We start from the raw sequence: 14,523 nt of genomic DNA on the forward strand, positions 1-14,523 counted from the left end.
CCCTGGCTCACCGCTTTTGCAGGGGAGCAGTGGGCATCACCCTGGGCTGATCCCTGAATGACCCCCGAGAGACAGGGGCTGGGGCTCCCCTCTGTCCCCAGACCTGGGGGCCCGGCAGCCCCGGCCCCTGTCTGAGGGGCCCTGCTCTCCGCGGTGCCCAGCAGGGCCAGGCTGCTCGAAGCGCAGGGAGGGCCGGGCCGGGCTGGGCTGGGCCCCGCCGCGTGCCCTGCCTGGGCCAGGTGCCGGCGGCCGGGGGCTCCCCGGGGGCTCGCCTGGCTGCTGCTCCTGCCTGGGCAGCGCCGCGGGCCCCGCGGTTCGAGCCTGCGCGAGGGCGTGTCCCCCTGCTCGTCGCCGATTGGTGAGATCCTGAGAGGCGTGGCCCGCGCTCTAGCCAGTCCGGCTGCAGGGCCGGCCAGGGGCTATAGGCGATTGGCCCAGCCCCTGCCGGCGCGGTGACACACCCGCTGGGGGCGGGGGCGTGGCTCGCCCTCCAGGGAAGCTGCGATTGGCCCGTCCGCTGAGCGTCTCCCCGCGGAGCGCGACGCCATTGGCCTCTCCCTGCAGGAGCGAGCGGGGCAGAGCCCGCGGAGCGGGGGCCGCGCAGGCTCTGATTGGCTGCCGCGGCGGCGGCGGGCGCGGCGCCATTGGCGGGGCGGCGGCGCGGGGCGGGGCGCGGGGCGGTGGCGGCGGCGGCGGCGGGGGCGCGGCCGGCCGTGCGCCATGGTGCGGCCGTGAGCGGAGCATGGGGCGGCGGCTGCTCCGGGCGCTCCTCTGCCTCCTCCTCGTGGCCGGCCGCGGGCTGCTGCGGGCCGGCGGCGCCGCCACCGCCGCCGCCACGCACGGTGAGCCGGGGCGGCGGGGCTGGCGGCCCCGGGATCGGGGTGCGGCGGCCCGGGGAAGGGGGGGAGAGCCCTATCGGCGGGTGGTGCCGCTCCGCTCCGCTCCGCTCCGCTGGCTGGGTGCCCCCCGGGAGCCGGGGCTGGGGGTCGCCCTCCCGCGGAGCGGCCCCGCGGGTGTCCCGGCGGAGGGGGTGGGGGGGGCCCGCGCCGTTGGGGCGATGCTGTCAGCGCTGTCGTGGACGTCTGTCACGGCGCGCGTCACGGAGCTGCAGGCCCGGCCCCCGGCTGCGAGCGGGCGAGGGCCTCCCGGCGGCGGCGGCGGCGGCACCGCGGCGTGCGTCACCGGCACCGGCCCCTCCGCCGGCCGCGGGGGCGGCCCGGGCCGGGGGCGCCTCCCCCGCGCTGCCCGGAGGGCGGCAGAGCCGGGGCCCGCCGTGCTGGCCCCGGGACACCGGCCGGCTGGAGTGGCGCTGCGGCCCCGGGGGGCCCGGCCCGGTTGGGCGGGACGGCGGACGCCGTGCGTGCAGCTCGCCCACAGCCCCCCGCCCGGCGGCGCCGCTGGGGCCGCGGCACGGGGTGCAGCCAGCCGCGGGGCTGCCGGAGGAGCGAGGGGCCGGGCCCCGAGAGGGGGCTCCCCGGGGACCCCGGTGCCCTTCCGCTGCCCCCCGCCGGCCGGCCCGGTCCGCTCGGGCAGGGAGCCCGGCGGGGACGGGCGCGCCGCGGGGCGGCCGGCCTGCAGCGCCCGGGGCGGCGGGGGCGCGTCGCTCGGGGCGCCGGGACGGGGAGGGCCGCGGCGGGGAAGGGCTGCGGGGGGAGGGGGGGGCTCTTCCCGGCCCCGGGGGTCCCCGCCGCCCCGCGGAGCGGGAGGGCGCCAGGGGCTGCGGCCCCCGCTGCCCGCGGCAGCCGCTGGGGCCGGGGCCGCCTCCCGGCTGCGCCGCTCCAGCACCGCGGACAGCGCCCGCCCCGCCGCGCCCTCCGCTGCGCCCGGTCCCGCCTGCCCCAGCCCCGGAGCCCAGCAGCCCCCCGAGGGGGGGAAGGGGTTGTGCCCCGGCCCCCTTGGGTACCGCCCCCCCCCCATCACCTCCAGTTGTCACCCATTGGCAGCGGTGTCCTGCGCCCCCCGCGGGCTGGGTTCGCCCCCGCCCCGGGGAGCTGGGCGGTGCTGCCCGTGTTTTGGGAGGGGGGGGGGTCCACCCCCACTTGCCCCCTTCCCCTGCGGCGGGCTCGGCGGGCCCCTCCCTCCCCTCCCCCCCCCCCCCGGTTGTTTTCTCGTTCCTTCCTCGCCATCCGGGGCTGAGTCATCGCCTGCTGCCGTCTCGCTGCTGATGGGCTTGGACCGAGACGCGGGGGGGACGAAGGGGGAAGCCGCCCCCTGCCCAGGTGTTGCCCCCTGAAGGGGGTGGGGAACCCCCCCCCCCGCTGCATGTGTGATTTGAGGTCCCCCCTGTAGGGACAGTGGGTCCCCCATCACAGGGTGCAGGGCTGTGCCCCTGCTGTGTAGTACCACGTGTGGGAGGTGAACAGACACAGTCTTGCAGGTCTTTGCCACCTCAGCCTTGCCTTCCTAACTGCCTGCACCCCAACAGGCTCCAGGCTCTCTCCCAGCTTCCCAAGGCTGCGAAGGGGCTTTGCAGTGTCCCCTTTCTGGCTTTGAGGAGGGGGGAAGCTTGCACTGAGGCCTTGCCCTGTGCTACCAGGCCTTGGCCCCCCAGCTCCCATTGCACCGCCCTCCCCAGCACTTTCCTGAAGTGTAGAGGTCCCCAAGCAGCGTGCCTGTCCTGCTGGGGATGCCCAAACCCCACTGAGGATGCCCTTGCAGGCTGCTCTGGCCATGCTATGCTGAGCTGACTGTGCTGGGCCTGTCTGTTTGTCCATCCCAGGCTGCCTGTTTGACCGGAGGCTGTGCTCCCCCCAGGAGGTGTGTGTGCAGGGTAAGTGCCTAGGGCAGGCGGGGGAAATCCCTTGTTTCTGCCCTTTTCAAGGTGATGTGGCGAGGGCGGGGGAGGGCAAGGTGCAGGAATGCTTTGCAGGGAGGCTTGAGGTGCCATGGGGGGCATTATGTCAGGAGAGAGGTGGGGCTGGGCCCAGAGACCCTTGGCCCCTCTAGGGTGTTCCTCTGGTGTTTGTCCAGGAGTGCTGTGCCTGCCCTACTGCCTCTGCTCTCTTGCAGATGGGCTGTTTGGGCAGTGCCAGGTGGGCTCCGTGCAGGACAGACCCTACTTCCAGGTCACCTCGCCCGTGCTGCAGCGCCTGCAGGATGTCCTGCGGCATCTCATGGCACAAGGTGAAGGGGGGTGCACGGGGTGGGGGAGTGTCACTGTGGTCCCATGGGGAGAGGGTGTCAGGCAGCACTGCCTAGTGGCACTAGTAGAAGCAGGGCCTTTGGTGTCCTGCTGGCCCCAGAGGCCAGGCTGGGACGGGATGAAGGTGGATCCAACTGATCCTGGGAGGAGTGTGATAGGGTCAGGACAAGTCCTGGCTAGTGGCACAGGACTGGGGTAACCAAATACCAGAGTAGCCTCCTGTGCACTCTCTCCATGGTACCTAGGTCCCCTCCGTATCTAACAGGTCCCTCTTGTGTCAGGGCTGTCATGGCAGGATGGCATCACACAGTATGTGATCTCTCAGGAGATGGAGCGTATCCCCCGCCTCCGCCCACCGCCCTCGCTGGAGCCTGTGGCCAGGGACAGGTAGGACTGCTCCATCCCTCAGCCTGGAGAACAGAGCCAGCCAGGATCCTCCCCACAGCTGGGCTGAGGATGTTGTGTGGTGCCACCACTGGGTCCCTCACCAACAGCCCCTTCCTGCTAAGCAGGGCATGGTGGGTTTCAACTCCCAACTGGGGATGGGGGGGAGGCCTCCCTTTTGGCCCTACTCTTGGGCCAGGATCCCATCCTGCTGCCCCAGAGCTGGATGGGGAGGAGTGGCCCCATAACCAGGTGGGTCACCCTGGTGCTGTTTGCCTCTGAGGTTCCTGCCTCTCCGTGGCTCCCCTCGGAGAGCCCTGCACCCCTCAGACGCCGGCCTGCCAGCGGCTCAGCATCTGGGGCAGCCCCCACCACTGCTGCCCTCCGCCGTGGTGCAGCGGTACCTGGAGCACCTCCTACTGCCCTCATCACCCCAGCTGGGCTACGAGGAGGCCCTGCTGCACCCCTACTCCTACCACAAGGTAAGTAAGAGATGGGGGCAAGCCTCTCTCCCAGCCAGGTGCAGTGAGAGTGCAGTGAGATGGGCAGGAGCTGCTGCAGGCCCAGCACCCTTGGTCTCCCGGGGTTGGCGGTGTCTCTGGTGCCCCCAGCCCCTGGGGACACATTTGAATAGGGTGGCTGAGACCCTGGGGGATTCGACCCAAAGACAGGGCAGTTCTGTGTTTCGGTTGCAGTTTGGCTACCAGGACGGCACTCACCAGCTCCCCGGCAGCTCAGCCAGACAGAGCCCTGAGACCGCTGCGCTGCTGGGCCGGGTCCCTGCCCAGGCCCTTTTTGGGGCTGGCCCTGTGCCCTCCTATGGTGGGCAGCCAGGAACGGACGGGGGGCATCTCTTCCAGGACTTGGGTATGCTATCCCTGCCCAGAGAGAAATCTCGCCACCCGGACCCTGCTCACCCTTCCAGCATGAGGCTCCAGCACAGCTTGCGGCTCCCCAGTGATTTCAGGGACATGGAAAGAGAGCAGCCGTCGGCCCTGGCTGCCCAGCCAGCCCCTGTACAGACAGGTACCATGTCCTCCAGCCAGGCACCAGCCCTCATCCCCATCCTGTCCCCACAGTCACGTTCCTCGTGGTTCAGGCTCTCTTTCCTTCTTGGTTTTGTGCCTGCCGGCCCCTGGACTGGGTTTGTGGGCAGCATAGACCACAACAGCATAGACCACCCAGACCCCACCAGAGACCTGTCCCAGTTGCTGCTTCCCGAGCCTGTGGTCCCTGTGCAGATGCAGGGCTTGACCTGATGCTGTGTCCTCTTGCAGATGCTGCCCTGAAGAGACTGGGATCTGTTCTGGCCAGCTATGGCCTGGGGCTGCCAGAGCTGAGTCCCCAGCAGCTGAGCAGCCTCTCCACCTTCCTTCAGCTGCTCCAGGGCCCTGGTGAGTGGAGGCACAAGGGACAGGGCAGGCAGGGAGCTCGCAACCTTCAGCCTCGGCACAACGTGTTTTGGGGTCGAGGGGTTTTGCCTCTCCTTGGAGCTGCCTCTCGGAGCAGATCCTGTGTGAATTCTGTCTCTCTCCTTCCCAGGTGCCTCTGGCCCCGAGGTACCTGCAGCAAAGAGGGTAAGTTTGCATCCGGGAGATGCTGGAGGTGGTGCTATGCAGCAGGTGGGAGGTCTGTGTGTGCAGGGAGGGGGATGCAGCCCCCCGGGGCTCCTCAGGGGTCACAGCTCCTCCCTTCCCCTCCCTCCAGGTGACAGAGGGGGACATGCAGCATGGAGAGGAGCCGGAGCCCCCTTCCTCCACAGTGCCTCCCCCCAAAATCCCAGCCAGCAGCTCCCCAGCAGATGGGCTGGGGGTCAGGGCAGGACACACACCAGCCCCTCAGGCAAAGCCGCAGCAGGGGCACGGTGGGGACATGCTCAGCCCTGGGAAGCTAGTCACAGTGGCGAAGAAGAGCTACACAGCGGCAAGTGACGCTGGGGAGCAGCGGGGCATGCGGCCGGCTGACGAGTATGGCTACATCATCACGGACCAGAAGTGAGAGCCGGGGGTCGGGAGAGGCAGTGTGTGTGGGGAGGGGCTGTATCCCCTCTCTGGCCCTGGGTCCAGCTGCCCATGGCTCTCACATGCTCCACCAAAGCCTGTTGAGTCTCCAGTGGGGTCAGCTCCCCCCATGCCCTCTTCCCCCCTGGCTCTTTGATCCTCCTGCCATGGGAAGAGAGGGCAGAGAGGTCACTGCTAGAAGTGACTGCAGTTTGATCATGCTGTCCTGTCTCTTGTCTCGCCCCAAAGTCTCCCTCTCTTAGCCCAAAATAAGACTAGTTCACCATTGCAGGCTGGGAGGCTGGGACAGGCTCAGACATAGTCCTGCAGTCTCCATGCCAGACGGGCACGTGCCCAACCACATCTGTGCACGTTTATGTGCAAAGCAGGTCAGCTCACCCTCACCACCATGAGCTCCGTGCTCCCTCAGCTCTGCCTTACCTTCTACCCCTTGCACGCCCCTCCAAACCCCCCTGATGCTCCTCTAGCCAGCACGGCACTCACACCGGGGCCGGGGCTCCCCTGAGCCTGCCTGGCCCCTTTCCCTGGGCCTGGGGTCTGCGCGTTCCCCTCTTGGCCTCCGCATCCGGTTCCTCAGCCTGTCTCTGCTCCCTGCAGGCTGCTGGGGCTGGCTGCCGGCGTGCGGCTGCTGGAGGTCCTCGCGAAGCGCGTGCACCTCTCCACCGCCAGCTTCATCAACATCAGGTGAGGGCAACGGGGATAGCACGCAGGGTGCCGCGACCGCAGCCCTGTGCCACACAGCTCAGAGCTCCTGCCCTCGGCTGCCTCCCCGGGTGGGGGCACAGAGGGGCCAGGCTATGATGGGGGGGCACAGAATCTGTGGTCCCCGATCTCACGCTGTGTCCCTCTGGCAGCGTCGTGGGCCCCGCACTCACCTTCCGTGTCCGGCAGAACCCCCAGAACCTCTCGCTGGCTGATGTGGCCAGCCGGGCTGGTGAGTGGGGCTTGGGGTGGGGGTCCCCTAGTCCTGCCTGTGGCTGCAGGGTGCCCCTTCCCGGGGCAGGGGAGGGAAACAGCATTGGGAGGGGGTGGTGGGAGGGCAGGGCCTGCCCCCATACATCCCAGTGCCGTTGACTGAACTGGAGGTCTGGCAGGGGCCCGGTGGCTGTCAGGGGCCCAGAGTGTCCCTGAGCTCTGTCTCATGGGATTCCCCCCTAGCCTGCTCTGGGAGGGCTGGGGGCATCTCTTGGAAGGGGGAAAACACCCCCCCCCCCCGACTCTTTTTCCTGCCTGCAGAGCAAGTAAAGGCAGAGCTGGAGGCAGAGCTCGGCCTGAAGATCATGCAAACAGGAGTGGGACAGGTAAGAGCAAGGCAGACCTGTCCCTTGGGGCTGAGATGCAATGTGTGGCTGGGGGAGCCAGGGACAAATCTGAATGTGCTGTGGTCCAGGCATGCGGCCAGGAAGCACACTGCTTCCAAGCCCCTTGGGCGTGGGGGTCTTCATGAGCAAACTGTCTCTGTGGGTCTTGGGCAGCCGGAGGGCAGAGGGCTCTGGGCAGCTTTCGGGCTGGCCATGGGCACCACGTGGGACTGCAACGGGGCTGTCATGTTGGGGACAGTGTGTGATTATTTGGGGTGGGCTGGAGCAGGACTGTCCAGTGACGCTTTCTACCCGCCAGTGTGATGCTGCCCAGCCCGGATGCCTGCAGGCCCAGGGCACTTGGTTATGTTTAAAAACAAGTGAAAAACCTCTGCAGGGTTTAAAGGCAGATTGGGAGAGGTCACTTGGAGGCTTTCCCCCCCTTTATCAAGATCAGGGGGCAATGGGACCATGGGGTACTGCAGGCTGCACCCCACAGGGCTCACTTCCACCCTCCCCTCCCTCCAGCCTGTGCATCCCACTGTAGCCAAAGCCTGGGCATCCTTGGGCCGTGCCCCAAGTGCCTTGGAGAGCAGGGCTCAGCAGGAAAACCTCCATCCCCTGCAGGGAATGGCAAGGGGCAGGGTTGGAGCAGAGCCATCTGCCCTGAGAGGGCTCCCCTGGGCTCCAGGAGTCGTGTCCCTGATGGGGGAGACCAGGGCCTGGGGGCTGCGGACGGGGGACCTAGCCTCGCTCCCATGTTCCCAGCTTGGGGAGGGGATGCCGTGGCAGGATGAGGCGTGGGTGGAGAGTGCAGTACCCCCCTGGTCCCCATTCCCCACCCTCCCTGCCCTAAGGTCTTAGCCTTGGGCAGGGAGGAGGGAACTGGGGATCCTGGGGGGGGGGGGGCAGGGAAAAGGGGTGGCCTGGCCACAGAGGCAACCTTTCTCCATCAGCAACTTGTGGAGCATTGCTGTGGCAAAGCCTTTTGATGTGACAAGTCGCAGAAGCTGGGAGAGATGACAGAGGGGAGCTATGGGGAAGCAGAGCCCGGGGAGGCGCTGGGCAGGTTTGCCCCACGGCTCAGCCTGGCAGCGCATTACGGTCTGGGGCCGGCTCCCTGCCACCCCGCTGCAGGAGCTGCGTCTGGGGTGATGCTGGCGGAGCGGCTAGTCTTCTGCCTGGCTTTTGGCAGTGCCAGGACTATGGGGAAGTCGGGAGGCACCACAGCTACATGGTCTCTGGGATGCAGAGCCCCAGGGCAGGACAAAACGATGAGCAGTGGTTGCGGCGTGCCACTTCTAGGGGGCACGCAGAGCCTCTTGCGCCCGCTTTGGGAGCGGTGCTGCAGGGAGCAGGGCCTCTGGTAGCAGCAGGTCTTTGCCGGGGCTGCCTGTGGCCGAGCCGCTGTGGGGGCTGTGCCGCTGGGCTGGGGACAACGTGAGCAGCATTGTGGCACTGCAGGCAGCCAGTGAGGACTGATGCTGGGTCGTTAGCATGGGGCACGGTAGCCCCTTAATGGGAGCGCTTCGTTCCCTGGGAATGACAGCCGGGTAGATCCTGGGGTATCTGCGCGAAAACACTGGGGACTGCCAGGGTGTTTAGTCCCATGGAGAGAGGCAGGGCCAGCCCAAAGCTGGTGGGGGGAGACGCAGGCTGGGGGGTCCTGCAGTGCCCAGGCTGCTCTGCAAGGGTCTCCCAGCCTGGTGGCCTGAGCTGGGGGAAGCGCCAGGGGTGCGGGTTGCTGCCCCTCAATGGCAGCAGGCCTGGCAATGCCCCGTGGGCAGAGGCAGAGCTGGCTGGGGGCACCGGGGCAGGGGGCTGGCAGTCCTGGTGCAGGCAGCAGGGACCCCTGGGGACCCTGCCCCAGGGCAGGGGCATCCCCACACAGGGTTGGCGATGAGGATGATGATGATAATGATGATGCAGCGTCCTCTTGGCAACCTCATCGGGCCCGCGGCCAATGGGAGGCTGTCACGGTGAGGTAATGCGTGGCTCCGGCGCCTTATTGGGTGCGGGGGAGGGCTGCCCCCCGCATCCCTGGGCTGCCCCAGGGCCGGCCTGGCTGGGAGGACTGCAGGGGCTGGGGGGTACCATCCTGCCCCCTAGGCACCCTAGAGCTGGGGCAGGGCCTTCCAGCAGCTCAGCCCTGCAGGGTCTCATCCAGCAAGGGCTCAGCACCCTCCTCTCCCAGTGTGGGAACTGGTATGGAATGCAGAAATGCACCAGTGTGGGGTTCCTGGCTGACCACTGGGCCCCCAGGCAGGCGGGGGACTTGGCTGGGGCCCTAGCCCAACCCAGGCTCCAAGGGGCCCGTGTCTGCCCTGCCCCAGGAAAGGGAGCAGCCCAGACCAGGGGGTGCCCCAGGGGGCAGCCCGGGGTGCTGGGGTCAGGGAAGCGGCCGGATGCTGGTGCCTGGGCTTGGCAAAGCTTTGCATCTCCCTGCAGCCCTGGGTGTCGTCACACTGGTTTAGCCCCAAACAACCCCAAGCGTGGTGCAGAACAGGGTGACCCCTCTCGGGGGTGCCTAGGCCCCATCCCCAGGGTTCCCCACCTGGTGATCCTGTCCCAGTAGGGTGGCATGGCCCTGTTGCCATGGTAATGCCTGCTCTTGGGTACTCCGCTGCAGGGAAGGATGGAGCTGTGCCTGTTTCTATGGTGACCTCCAGATGCTCTGCTCTCCCCCCACCCAGGTGTAGACATCCCTGCTAACCCTTGCTCTGCTCTGCCCCCAGCGAAATGAGGCGGCCACCTACCCGCACCCCTTGCGCTTTGGGGACAGCTTCCACTCGGTGCTGCTCACCTTCATCGCACTGGCCTGCGTGGCAGGCATCACCATCGCGGCCGCTGCCGCCTTCTGCCTGCGACACCACGCCAAGCAGCGGGAGAAGGAGCGCCTCGCCGCCCTGGGGCCCGAGGGCGCAGCCGACAGCACCTTCGAGTACCAGGTAGGGCTTTGCTGCCCCTTGGGACAGGGTGCAGCCACGCGGGTCAGGTGACGAGGGGACGGGGGGGGGGGGTTGGTGGTGCCGTGGCTCAGGGGTCTGGCTGCGGTCCTCAGGAGCTGTGCCGCCAGCACATGGCTGCCAAGTCGCTCTTCGGCCGCACGGAGGCCCCCGCGGCACCGGCGGAGACCTCGCGGGTCAGCAGCGTCTCGTCCCAGTTCAGCGACGCCCCGCAGCCCAGCCCCAGCTCCCACAGCAGCACGCCGTCCTGGTGCGAGGAGCCCGTGCAGTCCAACATGGACATCTCCACCGGACACATGATCCTGGTGAGTCACCCCCAGCAGGGAGGCAGCTCCCTGCCCCGGTCCCCCGCAGCTCCCCGGCTCCCGGGGTGACCCCTGCGCCTCTCACCCAGGCATATATGGAGGACCACCTCCGCAACCGGGATCGGCTGGCCAAGGAGTGGCAGGCTCTGTGCGCCTACCAAGCTGAGCCCAACGTCTGCTCCATTGCCCAGAGTGAAGCCAACCTGAAGAAGAACCGCAACCCAGACTACGTGCCCTGTGAGCGTCCCTGCCGCCCTGCCCGAGGCACCTGCTCCCAGGCCCTTGGTGGGAAGGGGGGTGCAGGACACGGGGACACGCAGGGCTGCTGGAGACCAAGGCAGGCTGCAGGGTAGTTTTGCCCCCAGCTGCACCTGGAGCAGCGCGAAGCCCCTGCTCTGGCTGGGCCCTGCCTCCCCCGGGAGCTCACAACCCCCCTGGGCTCTGTTTCCCCAGATGACCATGTGCGGATCAAGCTGAAAGCCGAGAGCAACCCGTCCCGCAGCGACTTCATCAATGCCAGCCCTATTGTGAGTGCTCACCACGGGATCCTGCTCCACCACGCGCTCAGACCCAGGCTGGGCTCCCAGCTCCCCGCCACTCCGAGACGGAGCCCAGCTGGGCTCACAGCCGCATGGGCTGCCCCAGGATGCGCCTGCCCTGTTGCTCACATATAGTTAAATCCGTTTCCCTCCTGTGGCAACTAGTGGTTCCTCTCCATCCCCTCTTTGGGCCCATGACCCCTGGAGCATCCCCACCCTCCCCCGAGTGGCACAGACCCCCTGTCCCAAAAGTGTGCACAGTCTGACCCCCTCCTCCCCCTCTTCCCGCTCCAGATTGAGCACGACCCACGGATGCCAGCTTACATCGCCACACAGGGGCCGCTGTCCCACACCATCGCCGACTTCTGGCAGGTGAGTGCCAGTGCACCGGGGGAGAGGGTGCCGCTCCGGCATGCGTGCCCTGGGACCCAAAGCTGGGACCTCTGCACTCCTCTGGGGCGATGGGTCTGCTCACCCAACTGTGGTATGCCCTGCTGCTGCCCCAGCTCCCTCCACTGTGGTCTTAAGTGTGACATCTCCTGGCCTGGCCTGGCCCTCAGTCACTTGGCCCCTCCAGGCCCTTCCAGTGGGGGGCACGCACCCTTCCCCAGGGACTGGGTCCTGCCCAGCCCTGGCCGTGCACCTGCTACCGGCCCACCCTGATGGGCCACGGGAGCTCGGCCGCCGCGCTTGCCCCGCACCATCCCGGAGGGTGCCCTACGCTGACAGCCACGGCGCCCTGCATGCAGATGGTGTGGGAGCACGGCTGCACCGTCATCGTCATGCTGAGCCCGCTGGCTGAGGACAGCGTCAAGCAGTGTGACCGCTACTGGCCGGACGAAGGCTCCTCTCTGTACCACATCTACGAGGCAAGTGCAGGCCTGCGGCTGGTAGCCCAGGGCAGGGGCTGGCCGTAGCTGATGCCGCCGGCCTCTCTCCGGCAGGTGAACCTGGTCTCCGAGCACATCTGGTGCGAGGATTTCCTGGTGCGCAGCTTCTACCTGAAGAACGTGCAGTCGCAGGAGACCCGCACCCTGACGCAGTTCCACTTCCTCAGCTGGCCGGCCGAGGGCATCCCCGCCACCACCCGGCCCCTCCTCGACTTCCGCAGGTGAGCGCCCTGCGCCGCGGGGACCGACCCCGCTGGGGCGCCCGCGGCCACGTGCCCGCTCCGAGCAGGGTGGGCTCAGCTCAGCACCCATCGGGCCAGGGCAGCCGGGGGGTGCCTGGATGATGGGAGCTGGCAGCGGCACGGAGCGCGGGGGACCGCAGGCAGGAGGTCCCTGGGTGGCGTGATGTGGGTTGACGTGCCAGGGGACGCGGGGATGCTGTGGGTGGAGAGGACCAGGACGAGGCTGGGGGCGCTGGCCAGCCTGCAGCGAGGCTTGGCCGAGCTGGACCGGCAGGATGCCTCCGGCTGCGGCAGCCACAGGCTGCTGGGCTTTGGGGCAGCACAGTGTCTTGCTCAGGAGAGCCGTGAGGCAGCTTGGGCTTAGCATGGTGAGGGGGGAAAATGTACCTTTTCCCAGGAATGGCGATGGGGGGGGGGGGTGACACAATCTGGCACTCCCCAGCTGTGGGTGCAAGACGGAGCCCCAGAGCCGGTCTTGAACAGCTGGTCCCGTTGCTCCCTATGCTGTATAGCTGGCCGAGGGTCCTCAGCTCCCCCCGTGAAGAGGGCTGCTGGGCTGGGACTGCTCCCGGGGCCTCTCCAGGCCGTGCCTGCAGGGCTGGCAGGTCCCTGGGCGGCAGGTTGGCGCAGGGAGCCAGCCTCACCCCCCAGGCGGGCTGAATCAGCCTCGCTCCTACCCAGTGGTGCGGGTGCCGAGCGGCTCGGCTCACGGGGCCGCAGGGGCACACGGCACGGCTGTGCCGCGGGGCAGGGCTCGCTGCGGTCCTGCCCCTTCCCCCCGACGCAGATAACAGCGGTCTGGGAGCCAGCGCCTGCCCCGCGGGCTCGCTGAGCTCAGCTACGGCTTTATCTGCAGCCCGGCAGGCTCCCGCCGGGGGCCCTGGGGTGCCGGCACAGGGCTGCGATGGGTGGCAAGGAGGCCCCTGGGGCCAGGGACCCTGCTGAGGGCCCCGCTGGTGTCTCCGAGCACGCGGCCCTCCTCTCCGCCCTACTCACGCGTGCTCTGTCTCTCTCTCGCAGCTGCCGGCGTCATTTTTGTGATTTGCAGCTAGTAATCTGGCTCCAGTTGCATAGTCACAAAAGTGATCGTTGGCAGCCGTGCCTGCTGCGTGGAGCGTGCTGGGAGCCGAGCTGGGACCAGCGCTAGCCCCCTCCTGGCCGCCGGCCCTGGGGCCCTGTCCCGCCGGAGCTCCTGGCGCTGCGCCCTGCCCCAGCCCCGATGGCCAGCAGTGTCGCTCCCAGCCAGGCCAGCCTGGCTCCTCTCCGTGCCCCGGGGCCCTCTTCCTCCCGTGGCTGCCGTCCCATGCCCGGCCTTCCCTGCCCCGTGTGCTGCCCTCCGCGCCGGGGCAGGCTGCAGGAGCGTCTGCCAGAGCCCGTCGGGGCCAGCGCCTGCCCACCCCGCTCACGCCGGTGGGGCGAGGGGGCACCCACGCAGCCCGTCCCCGGGAGGGCAGGGCGCCGCCTTGCTGACCTGCTCCCCCTTGTCCTTGCAGGAAGGTGAACAAGTGCTACCGCGGTCGCTCCTGCCCCATCATCGTGCACTGCAGGTACTGCTGGGGACGGGGCAGGGATGAGGGCACGCACTGGGCTCTGCCACCGCCACGGCGGGCTGCAGGGCAGGACCCGCTGGCCATGGGGCAGCCTGGCCTCCCCGTTGTTCCCCGCTGTTGGGAGCCCCCGTCCTCCCTTGCCCCCCCCCCCCCCGGTACAAGTGTCTGTGTCTTTCAGTGATGGTGCAGGCAGGACCGGGACCTACATCCTCGTCGACATGGTCCTGAACCGAATGGCCAAAGGTGAGCGTGGCGCCTCAGGCAGCACCGCTCCAGCCCAGCCCTGCTTACAAGGACGTGTCCTTGGCCCCCGGCTGCCGCCACGGTGCTTTTCTCCAGCCGTGACCGCCCCCCCCCACTCTCACCCTGCCCTAGGTGTGAAGGAGATAGACATAGCTGCTACCCTGGAGCACATCCGAGACCAGCGGCCCGGCATGGTGCAGACCAAGGTAACCCACACGCGCCCAGACCTGAGGCAGCCCTCTCTCCCGGCCCTTGCCCAGCTCCCCAGGACACCTGGGTCCCACGGGCGCCAGCGGTGCCGCGGGGACCCTCACACGGCGCTCTCCTCCCCCAGGACCAGTTTGAGTTTGCACTGACCGCCGTGGCCGAGGAGGTCAACGCCATCCTGAAGGCGCTGCCGCAGTGATGGCGAGGACCCCGGCCCCGGCCCCTCTCGTCTCCCCTGGCCCCGCCGCCCCTCTGGCTTCCAGCGCTCTCCCAGCCCTGCCCGACGCTGTCTGTGCTGCTGGCTCTGTCCCCCTGTCCCCCCCCCCCAACCCCGCCCTGCAAAGGCGCTGCTGCCCCTTTCCGGGGGCCCCGCATGGGCCGGGCCCCCCATGTCTGCCGCGCTGCACGGCACCGAGCTCCCCCCCACGCCGGCCGAGGGGCCCAGGAGTGCAGGGACGGGTCCCCCTGGCTGCTGCCCTGCACTGCGACCAGGGTGCCCAGCACGAGCCCCTGGCCCCTGCTGGGGAGTCCTGGCCCAGGGTGTATCCCCCCCCCCCACCCCCCAGTGTCATCCCAGCCTTGTCACTCGAGCAGAAGAGAAATTTCTAGAGAAATATAATTTTGTATCTTGATGTGAATAAAGTTCTCGTGTCACGTTTGTGCAGCTGCAGCCGGGCCTGGCCTCTGTCTGTGCGGGGAGTGGGGGTCCGTGCATGGGGCCGGGAGCGGGCCG

General features: G+C 68.4%; 1 protein-coding gene across 3 annotated transcripts; it reads left to right on the forward strand.

Moving 5' to 3' along the window:
• The first annotated feature begins 694 nt into the window (after nucleotides 1-694).
• On the forward strand, nucleotides 695-14,460 carry PTPRN (protein tyrosine phosphatase receptor type N). Of its 3 annotated transcripts, none has more exons than XM_068948840.1 (23): nucleotides 695-842; nucleotides 2,720-2,770; nucleotides 3,010-3,123; nucleotides 3,424-3,529; nucleotides 3,810-4,008; nucleotides 4,222-4,552; nucleotides 4,804-4,920; nucleotides 5,069-5,103; nucleotides 5,234-5,520; nucleotides 6,145-6,231; nucleotides 6,402-6,481; nucleotides 6,784-6,848; nucleotides 9,584-9,796; nucleotides 9,910-10,119; nucleotides 10,209-10,356; nucleotides 10,573-10,646; nucleotides 10,953-11,030; nucleotides 11,408-11,527; nucleotides 11,603-11,769; nucleotides 13,284-13,337; nucleotides 13,519-13,583; nucleotides 13,716-13,789; nucleotides 13,918-14,460. In XM_068948840.1, the coding sequence occupies exons 1-23, from the start codon at nucleotides 743-745 to the stop codon at nucleotides 13,987-13,989; spliced, it is 2,847 nt and encodes a 948-aa protein (XP_068804941.1). In that variant the 5' UTR covers nucleotides 695-742; the 3' UTR covers nucleotides 13,990-14,460. The 3 variants fall into 3 exon arrangements, with proteins under 3 accessions (XP_068804941.1, XP_068804940.1, XP_068804939.1); XM_068948839.1 differs by having other exon boundaries at nucleotides 4,387-4,552; XM_068948838.1 differs by lacking the exon at nucleotides 695-842 and adding an exon at nucleotides 2,109-2,219.
• The last annotated feature ends 63 nt before the right edge of the window (nucleotides 14,461-14,523 follow it).

Source organism: Struthio camelus, chromosome 6, assembly GCF_040807025.1.
Source record: "Struthio camelus isolate bStrCam1 chromosome 6, bStrCam1.hap1, whole genome shotgun sequence".
In the NCBI taxonomy this organism is placed as follows: Eukaryota; Metazoa; Chordata; class Aves; order Struthioniformes; family Struthionidae; genus Struthio; species Struthio camelus.

Excerpts from the sequence above, each read along its gene's own strand:
- PTPRN (XM_068948840.1), top strand. The coding sequence starts at position 743 with ATGGGGCGGCGGCTGCTCCGGGCGCTCCTCTGCCTCCTCCTCGTGGCC. Across the intron at positions 6,849-9,583 it reads TGCAAACAGGAGTGGGACAG|CGAAATGAGGCGGCCACCTA; the intron begins GTAAGAGCAAGG and ends CTCTGCCCCCAG. Across the intron at positions 11,770-13,283 it reads CCCCTCCTCGACTTCCGCAG|GAAGGTGAACAAGTGCTACC; the intron begins GTGAGCGCCCTG and ends TTGTCCTTGCAG.